The 25,010-nt window shown below is 34.9% G+C and overlaps 1 protein-coding gene across 2 annotated transcripts in view; it reads right to left on the bottom strand.

The window, feature by feature from the left end:
- The window catches only part of BMP2K (BMP2 inducible kinase), a 143,853-nt gene that overhangs the window by 66,103 nt on the left and 52,740 nt on the right, over nucleotides 1–25,010 (bottom strand). For both annotated transcript variants that reach the window (XM_030819041.1, XM_030819040.1), the window contains exons 3-7: nucleotides 17,515–17,620; nucleotides 8,670–8,812; nucleotides 6,149–6,270; nucleotides 3,939–4,020; nucleotides 131–263 (exon numbers count right to left, since the gene is read on the bottom strand). In XM_030819041.1, coding sequence (XP_030674901.1) covers nucleotides 131–263; nucleotides 3,939–4,020; nucleotides 6,149–6,270; nucleotides 8,670–8,812; nucleotides 17,515–17,620 — 586 coding nt within the window. The remainder of the gene's footprint in view (nucleotides 1–130; nucleotides 264–3,938; nucleotides 4,021–6,148; nucleotides 6,271–8,669; nucleotides 8,813–17,514; nucleotides 17,621–25,010) is intronic.

Raw genomic sequence — 25,010 nt, 5'->3', positions numbered from 1 at the left:
TTTTTCTTTACTATGGTTTCACAAAATTTTCATATATGAAATTAAGACCAGATTTAAGTAAAGGAATGTAAATAGTAGGCCCTAAGTACAGTATCCTACAATATTTTCATATATTTTTCCAAATACTTACTTATTAAGCAATGTATGTTATGGGAGTAACGAGAACTGTCTGGGATGGTGAAGTTGCCATCACAGATAGCAACCTGACTCTCACCAAAAGGAAGAGTGAAGAAACAAAGTTTATAGAGTAGACATCCCAGTGCCTGTAAACCAAAGAAGCATAAACATCATTAGAGCTCAAGTTAGCAAGACATAAAAATAGCCAAAAACTAAATGTTACTTTTAAAAAGTCATGTTTCTATACTGCAACAATCTTTTTACAAATTATTTCTTTAAAAAATTAATACATTTAATTTTTGAAAAGACATTTAACTATATCATTTCCATGATCTTCTATCACATCTGTGGCTAGTTGGCTGAATTAATGGTATCGTAAAAATTAGAAGTAGCTGGTTCCTTTTGGAAAAAAATTAAACTTTTATTTCTTCCACAAGGAAAATATATACTTAGTACATAACTAGCATATAACCAACAAAGTATAAGGCTTCTTCTTTAACAGCATTTTTAAGAATTCACTATAAAGCATGTTTAAAAGTTCTGGGATTCCAAATATGAATTAGCTAGCACAGTTAAACTTATCAGAAAACCATCAGTAAATTCTTACTATTTACCAGGCACATCTCATTAATTTACAGTATAAAAATTAAGTTCTCTGTTTCTAGATATAACCCTCCAACTTCTACTGCACATTATACTAATTATATTTGTATTTGTAACCTGGGTAATCTATATTAAAATTCAAAAGGGAAGGGCTCTGTCTGCTTAACTTGCATGGCTTCATAACCATCACAGCACTAATAAATCTACTTGCTGACTATGAGGGCAAAACACCCTAAAATACCAACTGCATCTATAAAAGTAGCACAGGAAATTTCTAGCTAAGGTGCTAACAGCTGAAACTTGAAAAGGATTTTTTTTTTTTTTTTAAGATTTTTTGGCCCAAGAAATCATTACTTTTTCCCAAGAAGTGTCACCTACAGGCCTTAAGAGTGTAAGGGGTATTTCCAATTCTAATCAAATTGTATAAAATTGTCCAAGTTACTATACACTTACATCAGCAATACCAAAACTTGGCCTTATTATCTAAAAATTACCAAGTCAGCTTTCCTTTTTTAAATTTTCTCCACATATCAACTTAGTAAATTTACTCAGCTAACAAGTGCACTAATTTTTATAATTATTATGAAGCTTATAATAGACCTAAACACCCTTGGTGAGTTCAGCAACAGTAATTTACGAAAGATTGTTTTCAATATTGTAGCAATGTTCCAATGAAAACAGTTCAAAAGCTCTAAAAATTTCAATATGTTAGTTCAAACAAATTACTGGGTTATTACATGACAAAATTATAAAGATCTGAAGTAGGGATAACCGGTTCTGTATGGTTACAAAAGATTTATGATGCTTTTTTCTTTAAGGAAGGTATTTTCAGCTCATATACATCAAATTGAACATAAGCCTCCCTTAACAACACTAAAAAAAAAAATGCTATTAATGGTATAATGTCCACATTAGACTACATCTTTCTTTGCACAGTCTAGATGATAGTCTAGGCAAGAGAAATCTCCATTTTAGCCAGTTTTGTTTTGTCAATCAAACTTTAGGAATTTGTCTTGTGTTAGAGTAAATGTTGTAGGGGTTCCACATAACAATTTTAGCAATGCAAGTATACTTTAAAAATATATAAATCTAAATACTCTGCTTTGTAAAGTGTGACCACAATGAGGTACACTAATTTTTTCACATCAAAGGTATTTCCCTTTTTATCCATCTCAATGAGAATTGTACAAGAAACAGAAGGGAACCAGTGACTGAATTTTGAAGGCTGAGGATAACCATCTTCAATTTTCTTCACTAATAGGTAACATAAAGCATTTCTTTATGTTACCTATTAATGAATTTTCTAATACTTTATAAAATCAGCATCCTAAATCTCCGGATAAAAATAATAACCTAAAACAGAAACTTCCAAGCAAAAAATTATTTTTTAAAATAATTATTTTCTAAAATATGAAGTGCTAAATACTTCAATATCATACCTCAATATCATAACTCTCTGAATCAGTACTACATTGAAGCAGGATGAAAGATACAGTTCTTGGCCAATTTGAATTTAGTATTTTTTTCTGGAGATTACTGAATTCACACCTAAAATATTGTAGCAAACTTGTGTTTCACCTGAGCTAAGTAAGACGCATAAAAATGGCATCATGGAAATTAAAATTCTCCCTCTTTCAAGCATACAAATATACTGTTCTCTAATTATGTTTCTTTTTTTTCCAGTATCTATTTGTAAGCCCACAGCTTACAGTTTTTCCATCACAGAATCTCTACTCTGTAACTAATATATAAACAGTACAAATTTTAAAAGTATAATTGACAATTTAGCATGCTACCTCACTGGCATACTAAGTCTGAGGAAAAAACAACCCAAAAAAGGATCTCCTCCTTTTTGTTAAGATATTGGATAACAGTCATGTGCTTAGAGAATAATTTTTTTTCAATAAACCTTCAATGCCTTCAGAATGAAAAGTATGATGCCTATTGTTTATCTGCTATTGAAATACTCTTTTCAAGTAATATGGAATTCAACAGCAGTCACAAAATTGGGCCAGAAAAGACCTCAATAATCACCTCTTCTAATACCTTCATTTTATAAATTAAAATCCAGTTTAATTTGCTTTCTACATTATAATAACCTTCACCTTTACTATAAGCCATTCAATGAGTCAAATGTTAATGCTGCAGAAAGCAAACTAAATTTGAGTTATGTAAGCTGGAGATCTATAAGTAGTACCAAATTAATAAACTTATTTTTAATTGATTAAATTATACATGTGATTTTAAAAAATTCATCTACCACAAGAATTACTGTTTGGTGAATGTATATATGTTATACAGATAAAAAGATATTAAAGATTTTTTTTAATTATCTTACAAAAGAATATTTGTCTCTCAAGACTTTGGTACCCCAACCCTAAAAGGGAGGAGGACAGGAAAGGAAAACCAAGGAGATATTCATTTGGTTTCACACATTATGCTTGACAATTTTCTGTACATTATGTTTTCAAAACAAAATAAACCTGACCTTTTCTATAAACCCTAGAACTATTTCCAAAGAATTTTATTCCTCCATTCCTAACATGGTCACTTGTGATAGATACGGCTAAATAACTGTTGAATTTAAATCAATTAACACTTAAAATACTCTCTTCCTAGTTTATTAAATACAATCACAAACATATTTATAAAATAAGTTCTAAAGAGATGTCTATATTCTAACAAAGTTCAACTATAAAGAAATATGGTCTATCTCAGTAATTATATCCAGATATATACAGGCTAAATGATAAAGACCCTCAATATACAGAAGCTAGTCAATGGTATGTTTATATTGTAATTAGAAAAACATTTACTCATATCAATTTCCATTAAAAAGATCCTAAAATACTCCAGAAAATTATTGTGTAATTACTTAAGAGTTATGTCCAGCTTTTCCGTATTTTGATCAACCAAAATTCCACTCAAAAAAAAATGTTAACACTCATATATAATCTAAATCCTAAAAAAATACTGTAGTTAAAAAGTTACATTATATGGAAGTTTTTTATTTGCTTTTTGATACATTAGCTTTCCATCTCAGGATTGAGAAGATAAAATGTTCTAGTACTTTTCTTCTCCCGAATAAGAAGCTCTACTGTACATCACTCTCTTCTACTTATTAGGAAATGCCTTTTGGGGAGCAGAGAAAAAAATAATAAACTGAACTCAGATTTTTTAATTTGGTTAGAGCAAGTTCCAGCCTTTCTTGGCCTTACCCAGATATCAGCCTTGGTGGTGATGGGTTTCCCTCCATAAAGGTTGATCATTTCAGGGGCTCTGTATGACAGAGTTGTATACCTGGCAGTAAATGAGTGAAATGGAGTGGAGATATATATATAAAAAAAAAAAAGACAGATAATACATTGTTTCTACATAAAACACTACAAAAAAAGTCTTTTAGGTTCAATAACATTATATAGAATAATACTATCTTTTAAAACTCATTAAAAACCCATCAAGGATTAAACAATACAAAGCATCTATATACATTTTTATTCAATAAATACAACAGTATTTCTAATAATCTAAAAGCTTAAATGTCTTTATTATAAAAATCTTAATGACAATATATTGGAAACAGTTTTCCTTGAATTTTTATGTGAAATAACACAATTTGGCTATTATAGTCTCCTTATCAAAATATTTGTCTATTAACTTAAAAGTAAAACTTCCACCCTCTCAAAAACTTAATTTATATATTTACTAAGGAAATTGTTTTTACGGACTCTAACATACTTCCTTGACACAGTAGTAAATCTCTTTTGAGTTTGTTTTTATAATTATTTTAAAAGTAATCTAGTTGCTACAATCTAACTGTACTCATTAAGTGTATTTCTAATACTGACTTCCATAATAAGCTATTTGGAACCAAAAGGTATTATGAATAAATATTTACCAATAGAAAACCCCCATATTTATTATGAACAGAACATTTTAATGAAGTAGTGCTCAAATCTCATGTCAGAAATGTTCAGAATACGAATGGACATCCTATATCATGGCATAATTTAAGATTCGGATTGCATCATTTTATTTTGCAAGAAGTCTCTTAAAAGTCAACATTCTACTATCTTACTTTTTCCAAATTACTCTGGTGAGAGAGTCTGAATACTACTACCGTGGAGAAATGACCTAAGAAACCAGAAATATAAACTTCACCAAAACAGGATTTTTATTCACTATACCCCCACCCCAGCATCAAGAAAGTGTTGGCCCTTAATAAGTACTTGTCAGCTGAAAGAATGGTTAGTCCATTAATTGAGCCACAAAAGATAAAACCCCTCATGAACTTTTGTTCATCGCTAATAAAACATTCAATTGAACCCTATACTTCAAAAGGCAACAGCAAGAAATAAAATGTCTAGCAGGTCAGGGATGTTTGGACAGAATCCTATACAGCAGCCACTAAACATCACAATCCAATAAATTTTTAAAATTATATACATGTATTCTCCAATAAGCCAATTCAATACTTTATTATTCTTGTATTCTTCAGGACTTTATATATTTACTAACATGTTTGTTTTTATTAAATCTAACATAATCATCATAGGCTAAGTTTCCTGAGTAGTAGTATGTAGTGTAGAAATCCACAGTATTATACAAATGGGCCAGAGTAAAATCAGCTCTATTTGAACTATTTCAAAATATTGCAGTTCAAATGATGGCTCTGACATAGTATTAGGCAATAGAGAATTTGTGAGGAAGTGATGAAAGGCAACTCAGAAAAGGTTAACTATTTAGAAAGTCCTATTCTGAGAGATCTTTCTGCATTCTGTATCACTTTATTAAAATAACCTAAAATTTACAAGTAGTTCCATTTTCTAAAAGTAGAAAGCAGAAAAATCAGCGAAAGATTCTCACAAGTACTTTAGCAACCACGGAAAGCACAGGATTAAGAGAACATAAAGTAGACATGATATATGTCCATTCCAGAGCTTTCCAGTATATCATTACAAAGTAACAGTGATGATGCAGTCTTAACACTTTCATTTTCTACATAGTTTTCAATGCATAAAAAAGTCAATCCTTTCAATATTAAATAAGAAGTAAAAGCTTAAATGTTTTCAAATAATTTAACTTTTTCTTAACAAGGTCAAATCCTCAGTATGAGTAAAAACAAAGATGTTTAACTGAATTCAATAATCATTTCAAACTCCCTTTAACAATTTCACTAACTAACTACAGCTTATTTAACAAATTTTATAAATCTGTTTACAATGTAGACTAAAAAAATCTGCATCTATGGCAAAATATATTTCCTGCTGAGCTAGATCAGACATGAATTAATCAACATCTATCGCACAGAAATAGTTCAAAGAAATCTGTAAATGAAATACCTAAAATTTGTATTAGCAGTGCTGGCCAGAGACTCAAGTTAACTTAAAATTACCACAACAAAAGTGCAATAAAGACAAATACTTACTTTTTAATTTCTTCTTCTACTACATTAACTCCATCTTTTTGAGGATTAAGAAATTTATTAGTGGCACTGCCAAAGTCACAAAGTACATAGTTCCCACCATCATTCAACAAAATATTTTCTACCTTAAGAAAAGAAAATCAATAATTAGCAGTATTTTCAAAGTGAAAATTAACTTTTTACAACCATTGTAAAAAATGGTTATTTTTTACATACAAAGTTTATTTTTACACAATAAACACCAAAGGGCATATGCCATATACAAAAATAAGTATATATGTGCCATACATATACATATATGTGCACAGTGCACACACACATATATAGACATAAGATACCCAAATTATGAGGAAGGTCAAATGAATGGGAGCAAAAATATACTATGTCTACCGCTTCTCTTACTAAGAACAGAGAAATGCTTCTTCCACCCCAGGTTGATTTATACAGGGGCAAAGAAACCCTAAATCCTCTCTAAAACTGCTTTTATGAAAGAGAAGAACCAGTACCTGGCAGAGTCCACCTTCTCTCTTTTACTATACTTCCACTTTTCTCCTTTTCTGACACTTAAGCTTCTCTATAGATAATAATAGAAACCACTGGAATTCCATCTTTGACTTCTAGTACCATTTTTATTTAAAATACTACATTGAAAAAATACAAATTTGACTTAATTTGGAGATCAGGGTTGTAGTAATTAAAATAAATTATTATAGTCAGTTTCTTGAATAGTAAAATGTGGGTTCAGAGCCCAATCTGCTACTAACTAGCATAGGGACCCTTGGACAATCTGCTTAACCATTCATGTGCATTAGTTTCCTTATGTAAAATGGGGACAATTAGAATATGAATCTGCCATATGGAACTGTTGTGAACATTAAATGAGTTAAAATATGTAAAGTGCTTAGAACAGTCTGAAATATGGTAAGCACCTAATAAATTAGTATTACATGTTTTTTCCATAATGTCTTTTATTTTTATGATAGTCTTATATAAGTAATTCATTTATTTCCATTTTATCGAAATACTGTTTCATAACTTTTCTTCTATATTTCACTTTAGTATACTTTTTAAAAAATTTGTACAAAATAAAGATTCAGAAAGAAATCTACTTAGAACATATATTTTTGCATAAGTTTAAACATATAAAAAGCACTAAGCATATAAAATATGGACAACACAAAATTATGCAGTTAAATGTCTTCTGAATTTAAAGAAGAGTCAGCTGAAGATATCAACTTTGTATGCAAAAAAGTTAATGAACTATAACAGCACAAAAAATGGTACCAAATTATTAGGGGAAATAGAAAAGCTGCATATTCAAAAGAACTAACATGAACTACACTGGTTATCCAAATTAAGGTGAGAGGCCTGCCATTAAGCATTTCAATCCTGCCTTATCTCCTACCATCATAGGTTTTCCAGATGATGCTTTCATGATTAACAGCCTATATTCTTAGTGACATTTTCTCTTTTATCTTACAAGCATTTTATAATAAACTCTCATAAAATTCTGTATAATCAGTCAGAACTGGGATTCAATCATTCAATATTTATTAAGACTCTGCTATGTACCAGGCACTATTTTAATTGCTTAAACACATCACTAAAAATGAAAAAAAAAAACAAAAAAGTCCTGGCGCTCATGGAGCTTACATTCTAGAGGGAGAGGGCAGAAAATAAATAATAGGCGTAGTACATAAGCAAATTATACAGTATCACAGGAAGTAATATGGACTAATAAAAGGTATAGCAGGTTAGGCTGTAGTGATGGGACTCACTGAGAAGGTGAACCTGAGCAGACCCGAAGGAGTTGAAAGGGTAGTCAAGGGAATATCTAGGCATAAAGCAATTCAGGAAGAGTGATTTTTGTAATCTCAGTGTTCTTGTGGGCAGGAAAGAGGACACCTGTGGTTATAAATTATATCTCTAGCAATATAATGCCAGAATATTCTATATTCTTTGGGGACTTTTTTCAATGTAACAAGTGGGTACCAATATAAGAGGTCAAGAGTCCACAGAAGATGAAGTGACCTTCAAGTTAACCACCACCAAATTATAGAAAATAATAGAAAACTGTACTAAATTATAAAGAAATAGAAAAAGAGACCCACTTTTGGTCTCCTCCAGTATCTCTTGAGAACACCTTGATGCTTAATATGGATTACAGGAAATAGGAGGAATGCTGGCTGAAATGACAGACAATAGTGTGGAGAGACATTTAACATATGTCAATGAAAATCACATTTCTGTTCAAATGAAACCTTTTAAAGACGCCTACTGTAGAAAACAGGGATGCAGGGTAGAAGGTACACAATCTGCCTCCACAGCCATGCTAGAAATCCTCAAATTCAAGTAAAGCACAGTTTCAAATCTACAGTCATTCTTTACATGACCTCAGGAAATGTAGAAGGGGAGAGAGAGACCAATCTCAAAGCCAGTTTTTATACTGATTTAGATGAAAATACTCCAAGAACATTTTAACTCCAACTTATTACTTAATCCATAGGAATTCTAAAGTTCTTACCTTCAGATCCCGGTGAATTATTGGAGTCTTACACTGATGCAATCTTGCAACAGCTTCACAGGTATCACAGAATATCTGTAACACTTCTGGTTCTGTAAAACCTGTCTGTAGCTTCTTATTCATTTGATTCACTACCTGTCCAGCTAACCAAAAAAGTAATTTTGAGAGGACATATTTTTAATAAATAAAGTCTATCACAAGCAAATTAAGAAATGTCTTTATGGCTTCAAGTAATGGGAAATTGGCCTTTTCATAATTCTCATGTAAGGATGCTTATTACATCATATTGTATTAATTCAATGACACATATTTTTTCACATTTTACATCTCAAGAGATCATCTTAAAATAGATACATGTCTTATTAATGCTATTGCCCACTTTTCTTTAACATGTCTGAGATCAAAGTATATCTTATAATACTGGTTTTAAGAAATAGCTATTTAACACCATACTATTTATGGGCCAAACAGTGGTGAACAAAAATAAGGTTTCTGTTATCACAGAATTTACAGTCTAAAGGTAGAAACAATCACACAAATAGATATATTGTAATAATTATATATCATAATAATATGAAAGAACTTATATAAGAAACCTAAATTTAAACTGTGAAGGAAGATGAGGAAGACAAGGTATCAGATCAGGTCTAAGGAAGTGATATTTGAGATTGAAGGATAATTAGGAATCAACCAGACAGAGACTCCGGAGAACAATATACTAGCGATAGTGAGTACTATGTACAAATGCCATCAGTTTAGGAAAGAGCTTGATGACTTTGAATAACTCAAAGAAAGCCAGTATGACTTTCTTCACAACTTAAAGAAAGCTGATATGCTCTAGGAAGCAGAAGAGACAATAAGGTGAGATGAGACTGGCAAGGCAGACAGGGATCAGCCATACTTTAGATTCTATCTTGAGAGCCAAAGAAACTCCTCATCTGACTTTCAAAAAAATCTCATCTAGGGTTAGGGGAATCAAAAGAGTCAAAATGGGCTAAGAGGTAAAGTCTATCCAGATAACAGATAATGGACCAAAATAATTGACTACAATCAAATTGCCACACATATACCATTAAGCCCTGAGAAGGTTATATATTACAATATAGAAATTGATAGTTTGATAATGATTCTTAATTATTAACAAAAGGTTAATCATCATTAAATTTTAAGAATGCAAGTAAATATGTGATACGCACAGAAATCAGTCTAATAAAAACTGAGTTTGGGAATTCAAAAAAACATAAGGCATTCATTAACTTGCAACTTTCCTTTAACAAGGTTAGATAAATGAACATGCTATTTTACAATCTATGAGAAGGTACATATAAACTTGTTCCTTTTATTATTACTGTCTAAGCAATCTTGTCTTTTCTGAGAATATTTTTCTCATAGAATTTTAAAGCAAAAAGAACATTAATTTTACCTATGAATCCCCAACTTTCAGAAAACTCAAGTGTAATTTGTTCAGATTATCTCACAAGACTGGGGCACCTGACCATGCAGCAACTTCCACCACTCCATCATTTGGCAGACTCCCTGGCTTTTAATTAAACCCAGGCTTCTCTAGTTTAAGAATAATTAAACAGGATAAAAAAATGCTTTCTTGGTGTACATTCACATCCTTGAAATATCATATCATAGCTAAAGAAATCATAAGCTTGAACGCAATCTACCTCTTCCAAACTTGCAATGTTATAATAAGCAGAATAAATTTTAAACAAACTTTAATTCCCTTTCTTCTATCCAGAGACCTTTGAAGTAGAAATCCTCAATCACAAAAAACAAGTCCCTAGAGAAAACTAAAAACTATATTTGGGCTAAATTTCAAATGAAATAAATAAAATTTCATTACTCAAAATCAGAGTTTTCTGAAAATTAAATAAAGCTTAAAAGAAGGTATTCTAATAAAAAAAGGTAAAAAATCAGACATGGAAATCAAACATTATATACTGAAGGTCTTTTAAAATGAGATACCCCACCTTTAAACGTGGGGCTTGCAACTTAGCTCACACCTGACCAGTCAGGTAGTAAAGAGAGCTCACTAAAATGCTAATTAGGCAAAATCAGGAGGTAAAGAAACAGCCAATCATCTATCGCCTGAGAGCACAGCGGGAGGGACAATGATCAGGATATAAACCCAGGCATTTGAACCGGCAACAGCTACCCTCTTTGGGTCCCTCCCTTTGTATGGGAGCTCTGTTTTCACTCTATTAAATCTTGCAACTGCAAAAACAAAATAAATAAAAATAAAATAAAATAAAAATGCCTACAACTCTCAACTCTTTCCATATTTTCCAAAGAGGTATCATTTCCAAAACAAAAGCTTTTTACACTCTGCCAAATTTCATCGCTAACATTAAAAAACCAACATTTTTCTAACCTCTTAAAAAGGTGTTCAACAACCTCCCTATCTGAGTACACATATTACCACTTAGTCTAAAAAAAACCATAAATACAACCTATTACTCCATTTAAATTTTTGATAATATGTCTTTTTTATTTTTACAACTGTGATGGTTAATACTGAGTGTCGACTTGATTGGATTGAAGGATGCAAAGTACTGATTCTGGGTGTGTCTGTGAGGGTGTTCCCAAAGGAGATTAACATTTGAGTCAGTGGGCCGGGAAAGGCAGACCCACCCTTAATCTGGGTGGGCACAATCTAATCAGCTGCCAGCATAGCCAGAATAAAACGCAGGCAGAAGAACATGAAAAGACTAGACTAGCTTAGCCTCCCAGCCTACATCTTTCTCCCATGCTGGATGCTTCCTGCCCTCGAACATCTCTCCAACTGCTTCAGCTTTGGCAGTAAGACTGGCTTCCTTGCTCCTCAGCTTACAGATGGCATATTGTGAGACCTTGTGATTTCGTGAGTTAATACTTTATATACATATAAAGCTCCCCTTTATATGTATATCTATCCTATTAGTTCTGTCCCTCTAGAAAACCCTAATACAATAAGATTATTCAATTTTATCTGTAGTAGATTGCATTACTGGCCCTAAGTTTTCAAACTTCACTTTTTACAGGCACTTTGTCATGTAACTCTGCAGTTTGTCCCAATAAATGAGGCAGATAAATTTCCTGCTCTTTGATTTGGGCTCAGTCATGTGATTTTCTTTGGCCAACAGAAAAAGGTAAAAGCCTCAGTGTCCTAGTCCCAAGACTAGGCCTTAAGAGGCCTCATATGCTTCTACATGCCTTCTTATGTTTCTATCATCCACATGAGAAAACCATCCTCAGGACAGCTTGCTAGTGCCAGAAAGAGGATGACGGACACATGAAGCAGAGCTACTCCAACTAATCCCAGCTAACCACTGCCATGTGAGCAAGCCCTGCCAAAATCTGCAGTGCCACCCAACCAAGCTAAGTTGAAAGCAGCTGGCCCATGGATACACAGGTGATAATAAATGAATGTTATTTTATGCTATTGAATTTTGGAATTTTTTTAATTAAGCAAATACTAACAGATATATAATCCATGGAAACATATGTAGAATACTTCCTAAAAACATACATTAAGAATTCATAAATTTTCATAATTTATTCACAAATTATTCATAAAATAATATAAATGTGCTCAAAATACCAATACTGATTTCTGGAAATCTGAGACCTAAAGTATTTTAGGTCTAATTAATTAGACCTTTAATTTCTCTTTAAATCTATGTATCAAAATATTAGCAAATAAAGCAGTACCAAACCACGAATTTACAAAGACAAAAGATGAGTACACTTGAAAAAAGATGATGCTAAACATTGAATACCTAAAACCAGGTAAGGGGATATGAGCTATATAACATATTCTTTTACTCTCTATACAGTTTTATCCTTACATAATAAAAACCAATGTCCCTGAACTGTATACATTATATAGGTTCCCTTACTAAAATACCTTAATTGTTTAACAATTTTATCTAATGCAATTAGCTGTTACAGAGGAAGTAAGTGGAGAGTATTTAGTCTTCTATTCTCTGCCCTTCCAAAGCTCTCCTCCCCCATGGGAGAAAAAGGAACTTATCTAATTGATTCATCTGAGAAAAGAGATTGTGCATACTCCATTGAGAAAATTGAGCATACTCCATTCAGGCTTTCTGGATTTCTTCTATTAAGAAATAATTGCCCACTTAGAGGGTACAACTGATTTGTAATACACGTGGTAACCTTAGCAGGTAAAACATCCGAAGAAAACTTCAAAGAAAAAAAGAGAAAGCATGGTTTGGCCATGTCCCCATCCAAAGCTCATCTGGAAATCCTACATGTTGTGAGAGGGACCCATTGGGAGGTAGCTGAAACATGGGGGCAAGTCTTTCCTGTGCTGTTCTCGTGATGGTGAACAAGTCTCATGAGATCTGATGGTTTTAAAAAGGGACGTTCCCCTACACAAACCCTCTCTCTGTCTGCCATCCATGTAAGATGTGACTTGCTCCTCCTTGCCTTCCGCCATGATTGTGAGGCTTCCCCAGCCACATGGAACTGTAAACCTCTTTCTTTTGTAAATTGCCATGTCTCGAGTATGTCTTTATCAGCAGCGTGAAAATGGACTAATACAGCAAGGAAAAGAAAAAAATTTAAAACTAACATTAGCTGGGCACAGTGGTTCTGCCCTTAATCCCAACACTTTGGGAGGCTGAGGTGGGAGGACTGCTTGAGGCCAGGAGTTCCAGACCACCCTGGGCTACAAAGTGAGACCCTGTTTCTACAAAAAATTAAAAATTAACAAATTGGCCAGGCATGGCCACGTGCACCTCTAATCCCAGCTACTCAAGAGGCTGAGGCAGAAGGATCACTTGAGTCCTGAAGTTTGACTTTGGACTCCAGTGTGGATGACAGAGTGAGACCTTGTCTCAAAAACAAAGAAAGAAAGGTCAGGGGTGGAAAGAAAGAAAAAATGGATACACTGAAATTAATATCCACAAGACAACGAAAGATTTGCAGCTAAAACAAGAACTAGGTGTATTTTTTTCCCCAATACCCCTGCATGGTAACAAGGTGTACTTTAGCAAAGAACACTGAGAGAACATGAAAGAGTCAAGCTGGGAGTGGTAGCTCACACCTATAATCCCAGCATTCTAGGAGGCTGAGGCAGATGGATCACTTGAAGTCAGGAGCTGAAGACCAGCCTGGCCAACATGGCAAAACCCCATCTCTACTAAAAATACAAAAATTACTCAGACCTGGTGGTGCACACCTGTAATCCCAGCTACTCAAGAGGCTAAGGCATGAATGAGAATTGCTTGAACCCACGAGGCAGAGGTTGCAGTAAGCTGAGATGGCACTATGCACCCTCTAGCTTAGGTGACAGAGCAAGACTATGTCTTAAAAAAAAAAAAAAAAAAAAGTCCTTGGAAATTAAAAATAATATAATAGAAATACAAAATTCTATAGAAGAGCTAAAAGACAGAGAAATGCTTCCAACAAAAAAAGAATAAAGAAAAGGAAAATAAGAAAAGAAAATCAGAGGATTATCAATCTAGAAAGCTCAGAACATCTGAAAGAAAATGAGAAGTCCAGTAAGAGAGAACAGAAAATAGAAGACAAAAACACCACAAAAAGCATACCAAAAATGACACACAGTAAGGCACATATATCTTGAAATTTCAATACGTTGTAGATAAAGGAAAGATTCAAACTAAAAGTGTCCATGGAGAAAAGATGTCATATAGAAAAATTAAGAATTCACAATAACATCAATTTCTCAACAACACTAAGAAAAAAGTGGAATGATGTCCTCAAAATTCTGGATCAAAATTATTTCCAACCTATAATGTTTTAGCCAGCCAAAGTAACAATCAATGTGGGCACTGAATAAAAATATGTTTATATATGCAAGGTTTCAAAAATGCTTCTCCAAAAAATCCAGTCAGAAAGCTACTGAAAAACATAGTCTTCCAAACTAGAGAGTGAAAACATAAGTAGCAGGGAATCCAAGACAGAAGGGAGGCAAAGGGAATTTCCAGAAGGACAGCTAACTGCTGTTCAAAATTAAGCAGGATGATCGAAGTCTCCCCAAGGGGTGTTTTTAAGGGAAGAAAAAATGAAATCAACACAAATATTAAAATGTCTAAACATACTGCATAATTATTTTTACTTCTTTTTTTTTTTTTTGAGACGGAGTCTCGCTCTGTTGCCCAGGCTGGAGTGCAGTGGAGCAATCTTGGTTCACTGCAACCTCCACCTCCCGGGTTCATGCCATTCTCCTGCCTCAGCCTCCCGAATAGCTGGGACTACAGGCACCCGCCACCACGCCCAGTTAATTTTTTGTATTTTTAGTAGAGACGGGGTTTCACTATGTTGGTCAGGCTGGTCTCGAACTCCTGACCTCTTGAAGCACCCGCCTCGGCCTCCCAAAGTGCTGGGATTATAGGTGTGAGCCACTGCACCCAGTCAATTATTTTTACTCCTATTGGAAAATGCGGGACTAAAATATTAATATACATGAAGAAAATTAGGCAAATGAAAAACGAGGTAATTACTAATTCCAAGAAAAAAAAAGGATAAGAAAATACAACTACAGACACCACTAAATGGGAAAATAAACACTGATTTGGTCCAAAACCTGAGAATATCTACACTAGAAGTAAAATTCCTATCTTTTCTTAGAGACAATATCTAAAACATCAAATCAAAAATAGCACTAGAAAACTTTCTTTCAAGAGCCTCTTCATGCACGGAATTATATACTTCCCTTGATTTTCTAAGTCCTTTCTCTTTTGTACCCTTAGGAAATCACTAAAATTACTGATGCTCTTTTATATAATGCAGTGTGGAAATATGGAAGTAAATATAAGAAACACCTCAAATATTTTAAAGGGACTACCTCTGAGAAGAGGGATGAGGCAAGAGGGTACTGATTTAGCCACAGCTTAAGATATTTGACTTTTTTTTTTTTTTTTTTGACACGGAGTCTCGCTCTGTGCCCAGGCTGGAGTGCAGTGGCGCGATCTCAGCTCATTGCAAGCTCTACCTCCTGGGTTCATGCCATTCTCCTGCCTCAGCCTCCCAAGGAGCTGGGACTACAGACGCCTGCCACCATGCTTGGCTAACTTTTTTTTTTGTACTTTTAGTAGAGACAGGGTTTCACCGTGTTAGCCAGGATGGTCTCGATCTCCTGACCTCGTGATCAACCCGCCTCTGCCTTCCAAAGTGCAGAGATTACAGGCGTCAGCCACAGCGGCCGGCCAACTATTTGACTTTTTAAACCACATACATAAATTACTTTGATAAAAATTTAAAATTTCATATACCACAGAGCTTGATGATTTGAATACCAGATAACTATTTCTAAAAAATTTTTAAAACAAAACAATGCATTCCTCAAAAAACAGATATGATCATTCTTCTACTTTAAAATAAAATTTGCCCCTAAAACTTGAAGGTCGTTTGATTCCTCTTTTAAGATGACTTCTAAGTGACAATTAAATTTATCCAAGGTTATGATTATGCTTGATTCAAGTATCTTTTAAAAGTTACAAGTAACCAAGGGCTATGAGTAAACTCTAAGAATCAGCACTATAAATGCTAGAATTCAGGAAAAAGGGGTAGAAAAAACTCAGCATCTTCTCCTAAAAGAGATCACAGTACAGTACTTTATAGTAGAGAAGATAAGATATAAAGAAAAAACAATCGAGAAACATCTGTTTGTTAAATATTGAGTACGGAAATAAGTTACAAATACATCACAGTAGGTATTGTAACATTGATTCACTTCATTTCCCCCATCCTTCCCTCCTTAAAATACTGCAGTAAACAAGATCATATTTTCTCCAACATCACCATCATCCCCCTCTTCTTCCACAACCTTCAGGAAACTGTATGAGTTTATGGGATAGTAATTAACAATCATTACTGTCTGAAGAGAATGTAAATGTAAACCAGGGCTCCCTAGAACCACAAATGCCAAATATGCCTTGCAAGTTTGTAGGAAATAGAATATTTGCCTTCACCTTTCCACACATTAAAATTTTTAAGGCCAGACGCGGTGGCTCATGCCTGTAATCCCAGCACTTTGGGAGGCCGAGGTGGGCGGATCACGAGGTCAGGAGATCGAGACCATCCTGGTGAACATGGTGAAACCCAATCTCTACTAAAAATACAAAAAATTAGCCAAGCGTCGTGGCGGGCACCTGTAGTCCCAGCTACTCAGGAGGCTGAGGCAGGAGAATGGCGTGAACCCGGGAGGCGGAGCTGGCAGTGAGCCGAGATCACGCCACTGCACTCTAGCCTGGACGACAGAGCGAGACTCCGTCTCAAAAAAAAAAAAAAAAAAATTAAATGTCAGGAATTTTTTATGATGATGATGATGATTAAGGTATGCTATACAAGCAAATATTTATTTTAAAACATCACACTAGGTCCAAATAAAATGTGATTTTCTATATTCTAATGTTTACAAACACCACCAAGAGACTACATAAAACAGGTTTATAAAGTCTATAGATCAAAATGCATCCTCCAAATTTGTTAAATTTAATGTTTACAATAACGTAGTAGAGTGCTGGAAAAATCTTACAACATTAATATTGACATATTATGCTCTTCTTGGTTGGATTACAAAAGAATTCTATGGAGAGCAAGAACTGTAACTCTGTACCTGCTTAGATTTCCTATTTTAAACTCAATATCACTTTTCTCATTCTGCATTTACATGCTCATATCATAACTGCAGCAACTATAACTAGGTTTTAAATAATGTTTTAACGATATTCCTAATTAGATAATGAAAGGGAAGATTACAATAAGTGACCAGAATTAGTTAGCAGCTACCCTGGAAATAACAAAGATATCTAGTAACCCATTTAAGAAGAAATTTTTTATTACAGTACAAATGCAAAAAAATACTTACCTCGACAATATTCCATTAAGATAAGGACTTCCCATACATTATCACTAATTGAATTAACAGCACAGTCCAAATAACCCACAATATTTTTGTGACCAGATAGCTCTTTCTGGAAAGAAAAAAAAAATGAAAACTGGAAAATGTACATTTTAGAGGTATAGAATTAGTAATGGTTGGAAACCTAAATTAATGTAAAGAATTTCAAAAGGTAAGAATTAAGCATGAGTATAGAATCTAACATATAAAACCCAGCAAAGGCTTCTATGGTTTCAATAAAAAGTTTACCTGCATGTGACTGTAATTTTCTAACAGCAAATATGAAAATTATTTTTAAATTCAACTGTGAAAATGGTTCACTCAAAAGGAATAGCTCCCAAAAGTGTACAAAGAACTTGAGAATAAAATATAGAACTTTTGTTATATTTGTTTTTATCTAAAAAATAAAATAAGCTCCAATATTTCTTAACAATTATATTCTCATTTATTTTGCCTGCAACGTACTGCAATTTATGTGTAGCTATTACATGAATTTAGATACATGCACTTCTAACTAAATAACCTAAAAAAATGAACAAGTGGCTAAAAAGATTTCTAAAAAGAAACCATAAAGATAATGCTAATACAAATATAAGGAAATAAGAAAATGGAAAATCTGAAACTTTTGCATCTTTTACAAAATAGTCATCAGCATACAGTGAGGTTAAGAATAATAATCTACTCTGTTCTACTGGGAAATTTAAAAACAACTATTAAAAATATTATTTAAAATAAATTTACATCAACTATCATTACCAATAAACCTAGTTTTAACTATGCAATGTAATTTGAAATAAGGGCTAAGGGCCACTGAACATCGGAATTATTTATAAGTAAATATACATAATGGGGGTGAATCATCAAAAAAGTTGACAGACCACCATTCTAAAGAACTAATCTCCCTAAAAAATGTTCAAAAGCATAAGATTTGAGTGTGCTGCTTCTCATATATCATATCTCTCAAAATCATACAAATTCTATTGAAAGGAACAAAGAAGTCTTGTACAATAGTACAAGACTATAATATCTCAACTCAAGTTAGAGAACTTAGTCTAAGCTTCTCCATCATCTTGAGGTAAATCTTTTCACCCTTCTAGCTAATAGCCTTACCTGTACAAAAGTAAATGCCAAAGCCTAATCATCTCTAATCCAGCTAAGGAATACAGAAAATAAAAGCAGAATTTTAAAAAGTCAGATTGTGCAAATGCACTTATTTGCTAACAAAAGGGATTGTAATATGTGTGTTAGTAAAGACGTTGATACAAAATAAGAAATTCCCCTCTTAGCAGGTGGATAAGTAGGACTGACATTAATAACAAGTGTTGGCAAGAACACGGAAAAATACTTTCCTTGGAACATAAAATGGTTCAGCTGCTATGGAAAATAGTCAACATAAACGTACATATAACCCAGCAATTCCACTCCTAGGTATATACCCAAAACAACTGAAATCAGGTACTCAAGCAAATAGATGCATGCACATATTCATGCCAGTATTAATTATAATTCCCAAAAGACAGAAAGAGCCCAAATGCTCATCAAATAATTTTTTAAACTGCATCAACAGATGAATGATAGTGTTACAGACAGATAACAGGATATTATTCAGCCATAAAAAATAAAGATGCTATAATTATGTGAATTTCACCTCAACAAAACAATCTTCAAATATATATATGCACCTGTGTGTGTGTTTGTGTGTAAGCACTCAAAAACCATGGAGAAAGAGAAGAGGATGAAGAGGAGGTGAGAAATGGGAGGACAAGGAATAAGAACAAGAGTAAGAAGCCATCCAGAGCACTGAGCATATGCAATCCTAGAAAAGGAGGAAATTTTTATTCTACATTTTTTTTAACTACTTAGGCTAGTTAAGTTAGAGTCACTGAAGTTTTTAATGGCCTATTAAAATATTTTTCACTTTTCTTAATATTTAAAAATAAGTTTTCTCTTGTTGAAAGATGCCTTGCCATTAATTACAGAGTTCACAGAAAAACAATCAACGTTAGAGCATGATATTAAAAGTGAAAAACAAAACTAATTGTTGTTTGTGAATAAAAACACATACAGTGAATGCACAGGAACAGTAAACACAGAATTCAGACAGTAGGATTTTTTTGGATAGGGAGAATAGCAAAGGTGTACCTCATTTTATCGTGCTACATTTTAAAAAAGTGATACTTTGCTTTATTATGCTCTGCAGATACTGCATTTTACACAAATTAAAGGTTTGTGGCAATTCTGCATACAGCAAGTTCATAGGCACCATTTTTCCAATAGCATGTGCTCAGTTTGTGTCTCTGTCGTATTTTGGTAATTCTCACACTATTTCAAACTTTGCCATTATTATAACAACAGTTATGATAATCTGTGATCAGTGATGGTTGATGTTATTATTCTAATTGTTTCATGGCAACACAAACTGTGTCCATATAACACAATGAACTTAATAAATGTTATATGTGTTCTAACTGTTCCACCAGCTAGCCATTCCTCAGGCTCCCTCTACTTGGGGTTCCCTCCATCATAAAACACAACAATACTGAAGAGTTCCACAACTCTCGTTTTAATCAAAAGCTAGAAATAGTTAAGCTTAATGAGAAACGCACATGGAAAGCCAAAGAAGCGTGACATCGAAGCCTTTTATTACACCAGTCAGGCAAATTCTGAATGCAAAGGAAAAATTCTTGAAGGAAGTTAAAAGTGCTACTCCCATGGACACACAAATGGTAAAAAAGCAAAACAGCCTTATTGCTGACATGGAGAAAGTTCTAATGGTCTAGACAGAAGATCAAGCCAACCACTACATTACCTAAAGCCAAAGCTTTAATCCAGAGCAAAGCCCCAACTGCCTTCAATTCGATGAAGGCTGAAGAAGTGAGGAAAGCTACAGAAGAATAGTTTGAAGCTAGCAGAGGTTGGTTCATGAGATTTAAGGAAAGAAGCCATTTCCAGCACATATTAAGTACAAAGTAAAGCAGGAAATGCAGCAAATTATTCAGAAGATTTAACTACAATAACTGATGAAGGTGGCTGCACTAAACAACAGATTTTCCATATAGACAAAACAGCCTTCTATTGGAAGAAGATGCCATCTAGGATTTTTAGAGCTAAAGAGAAGAAGTCGATGCTGTATTCAAAATTTCAAAGGACAGGCTAACTCTCTTGTTAAGGGCAAATGCAACTGGTGACTTTAAGTTGAAACCAATGCTTACTTGCCATTCCAAAACTGCTAGGCCCTTAAGAACTATGCTAAACCTACTCTGTTTGTGCTCTATAAATAAAACAACAAAGCCTGAATGACATTACATCTGTTTCCAGCATAGTTTACTGAATATTTTAAGCCCACCGTTGAAATCTACTGCTCAGAAAAAAAGATTCCTTTCAAAATATTACTGCTCATTGACAACGTACCTAGTCACCCATGAGCTCTGACGGAAATGTACAAAAAAATTAATACTGATGGCTGGGTGTGGTGGCTCTTGCCTATAATCCTAGCACTTTGGGAATCCAAGGAGGGCAGATAACTTAAGCTCAGGAGTTCACGACCAGCCTGGGCAACATGGTGAAACCCCGTCTCTACTAAAAATACAAACAAATGAGCCAGGTGTGGTGGCACCTGCCTATAGTCCCAGCTCCTCGGGAGGCTGGGGCATTAGAATCATTTGAATCCAGGAGGCTAAGGTTGCAGTGAGCCAAGATCACACCACCACACTCCAGCCCTGGGCAACAGAGCAAGACTTCATCTCAAAAAAAGAAAAAAAAAAAAGAAAGAAAGAAATTAATATTGTTTTCATGCCTGCTAACACAACATCCATTCTTTAGCCCATGAGTCTAGGAGTAATTTTAACTTTCAAGTCTTATTATTTAAAAAATATATTTCTTAAGACTATAGCTGCCATAAATAATGACTTCTCTGATGGATCTGGGCAAAGTAAATTAAAATTCTGGAAAGGATTCACCATTCTAGATGCCATTAAAAACATTTGTGATTCATAGGAGGAAGTCAAAATATCAACATTAACAAGAGTTTGGAAGAGACTGATTCCAGTCCTCACGGATGATGCTGAGGAATTCATGACTTCAGTGAAGGAAGTAACTGCAGACATGGTAGAAACAGAAAAAAAACAAACAAACAAAAAAAAAAACCTAGAATTAAGTGGAGCCTTTAGATCTGACTGAATTGCTGTGAAATGAGGAGCTGCTTCTTATGAATGAGCAAAGATAGTGGTCTCTTGAGATGGAATCTACTTCCTGGTGAAGAGGCTGAGAACCTTGTTGAAATAACAACAAAGGATTTAAGAATATTACACAAACATGGTCGATAAAGCAGTGACAAGATTTGACAGGATTGCCTCCAATTCTGAAAGAAGTCCTACTGTGGATAAAGTGCTATCAAACAGTCTTGCATGCTACAGAAAAAGCTTTCATGAAAGAAAAAGTCAACTGATGTGGCAAACTTCACTGCTGTTTAAAACCCACTTATACCCAGTGTTCCATTATTGGAACGCTAAGCATGTGGGAGTTATTTATATCCTACTGCTCAAGGTCATCACCAAGGTCTGATTTTTCACTCATGCAAAAATTCAAAAAATTGCAACCTCCAGCATAAATGCGTTAAGAAACTTCCACAGCTACCCCGCCCCTTCCTTCAGCAACCACTACCCCCTGATCAGTCAGCAGCCTTCAACATCAAAGCAAGACCCTCTACCAGCAACAAGACTGCACTTTGCTGAAGGCTCTGGTGATCATCAGTTGTTTTTTAACAATATTTTTAAATTAAGGTATATACAATTTTTTTAGGCATAATGCTACTGTACATTTTATACTACAGTGTAGTGTTGTGGTGTTATGATACTATATTGGTTTTTGTACACAGTCCCTGGTTCATAACTCCCAAAGCCCTAGTCGCAGTCTTTTGTTATAATGTTGGGTGTCTTAGGCCTCAGGAAACAGAATCTCTCTCCTGCCCTCCTTTCACCTGCCCCAAGGCAGGATTCTAATTGTTCCCCACCTTTCTGATTGTGGGTCTTAAAACTCTCCCCAGAGTCCTGCACTATACCCTGGGGGAAGGAATGCTGACATAATGAAGCTTCCATAAAAACCCAAGAGGACTGCGTTCAGGAAGCTTCCAGATAGCTGAATATGTGAGGGTTCCTGGAGGGAGGTCTGCCCAGGGAGGCAAGGAAGCTCCGTACCTCTTCCCCCATACCTCATACCCTATGCATCACTTCATTTGTACCCTTTGCAATATCCTTTAAAATACGCCACTAACCATAAGTGTTTCCCTGAGTTCTGTGAGCCACTTCAGCCAATTAATAGAACCTAAAGAGCGGGTGGTGGGAACTGCAACTTTAAGTCAGAAGGCGAAGGCTGGAAGACTCAGCAAGTCTGCTCTTCCATCTTCTCCTTCCTGCTTTATTCTAGCCATGCTGGCAGCTGATTAGATGGTGCCCACCCAGATTGAGGACGGGTCTGCTCTCGTGCCACCTGGGGAATGCACGAAGGAGATACTCTTAAGCAGGGAGTCTCTTTACCCCTAGGGCTGACTCTGGAACTGTGTGAGATGCTGCTGGATTCTACTGGACACTTGGACAGTGCACTATGAACAGCTCTTAATTGACCAACAAGGAGTTACATGGTTTACAGACGGCAGTTCCAAAGTGAATGGACAACATTCTGTTTGGATGGCTGCTACTTTGATCAAAGAAAGTAAAAACATATTAGCAACATGAGCTGAATTGCATGCGGTTTTTTTGTTTTGTTTGTTTTTTGTTTTTTTTGCTTGTTTGTTTTACAGTAACGGCAGAACTGAACAGTGGTGGAAGCACCTGTGTTTGAGTTTTTTTTACTGACTCACAGGCAGTAATCAATGGCCTGGCCACACAACCTATGGAAATTTGAGGGGTGCATTAAAGTAGAACAAGTCAGTGCCCATCAGAAGAACTCCCTTCCAGATTGGGAAGGTGATTGGAATCAGCAAGCAGGTCTGTCTGTGTGCTCCCTGGAGGTGGCCATCTGGGTCCATGAAATTAGCACACACAGGGGTACTGCAGCAGTGCAGACATAGGATGAATAAAGACATGTTCCTTTTGCACCCTCACAGGCACGTAACGCCAGTGAGAACTGTTCTAAGTGTCAGCAAGACAGAGACTACTGATGGCTATGGATGAGATTCCCTGATAGGAAGGCCCTGAACATAGCTGGCAAGTGAGACTGATGCTGGTAGCCCTCAGGGAGCTACCAATAGGTCTTGAAAGGAATAGACATTGAGTCTGGACTGGGATTTGCTTATGCAGTGGAATATAAAAATGCTCAGAGTGCCAGAAAGAAAGAAAGAAAGAGGAAAGGAAAGGAAAGGAAAGGAAAGGAAAGGAAAGGAAAGGAAAGGAAGGGAAGGGAAGGGAAGGGAAGGGAAGGGAAGGGAAGGGAAGGGGAAGGGGAAGGGGAAGGGGAAGGGGAAGGGGAAGGGGAAGGGGAAGGGGAAGGGGAAGGGGAAGGGGAAGGGGAAAGGGAAAGGGAAAGGAAAGGAAAGGAAGAGAGAGAGAGAGAAAGAAAGAAAGGAAAGGGAAGGAAGGAAGGAAGGAAAAGAGAAAGAAAAAGAAGAAAGAAAGAAAGAAAGAGAAAGAAAGAAAGAAAGAAAGAAAGAAAGAAAGAAAGAAAGGAAGAAAGAAAGAAAGAGAAAAGGAAGGACAGTGTATGGAGTTAGAGGGCCAACTATCATTTCTTCAGACTGAGGAACACAATGTACAGTTCATAATGTTCAACAATGGGGCAGAGAAAGGTCCTCCACAGAGTAATAGTTTGATATAGAAGTAGAATAGGCAACTGAAACATTGGTCTAAAATGGGGAGATAAAAACTGTAACCATAACTTTTGTATGCACTGGGAAGCCAAAAAACTGTGTGACTTGCTTTCTTGTAACATTCACTTTACTGCAGGGGTCTGGAACCAAACTCCTATCTTCAAGGTATGCCTATACAGGGATACAGTTGAGAAGGAACACAAAGAAGGCTTCAATAGTATTTGTAGGGTTTTACTTCTTAAGCTGGATGATGAACAAGCTTGGTGTTTACTATATAACTCAGTAAATATTTATATCCTGAAAATACTCCACAATTAAAAAGTATTTAAGAAAAAAAAAAGAAAGCAGAGTAGCTTTAAAGTATACAGGATGATGTGTGTAGGTTACATGCAAATACTACATTTTATATATGGGCCTTGAGCATTCTCAGATTTGAGAATCTGCAGAGTTTAGTATCTGTAGTGGGTCCTAGAACCAAATCCCCATAGAAGACCAAGGGACGACTATACTACAAATTACCAGATTATCTTCTAATTTAATGATCTTCAAAGATTATTATAAATAAGCAGCTTGCCTAAAAGCTGGTTAATGTTCTAGAAAACAAAACAGGCCAGGCACAGTGGCTCACACCTGTAATCCCAACAGTTTGGGAGGCCAAGGC

Source organism: Nomascus leucogenys, chromosome 9 (assembly GCF_006542625.1).
Source record: "Nomascus leucogenys isolate Asia chromosome 9, Asia_NLE_v1, whole genome shotgun sequence".
NCBI lineage: Eukaryota > Metazoa > Chordata > Mammalia > Primates > Hylobatidae > Nomascus > Nomascus leucogenys.
This window is presented reverse-complemented; position numbering and strand designations above follow the sequence as displayed.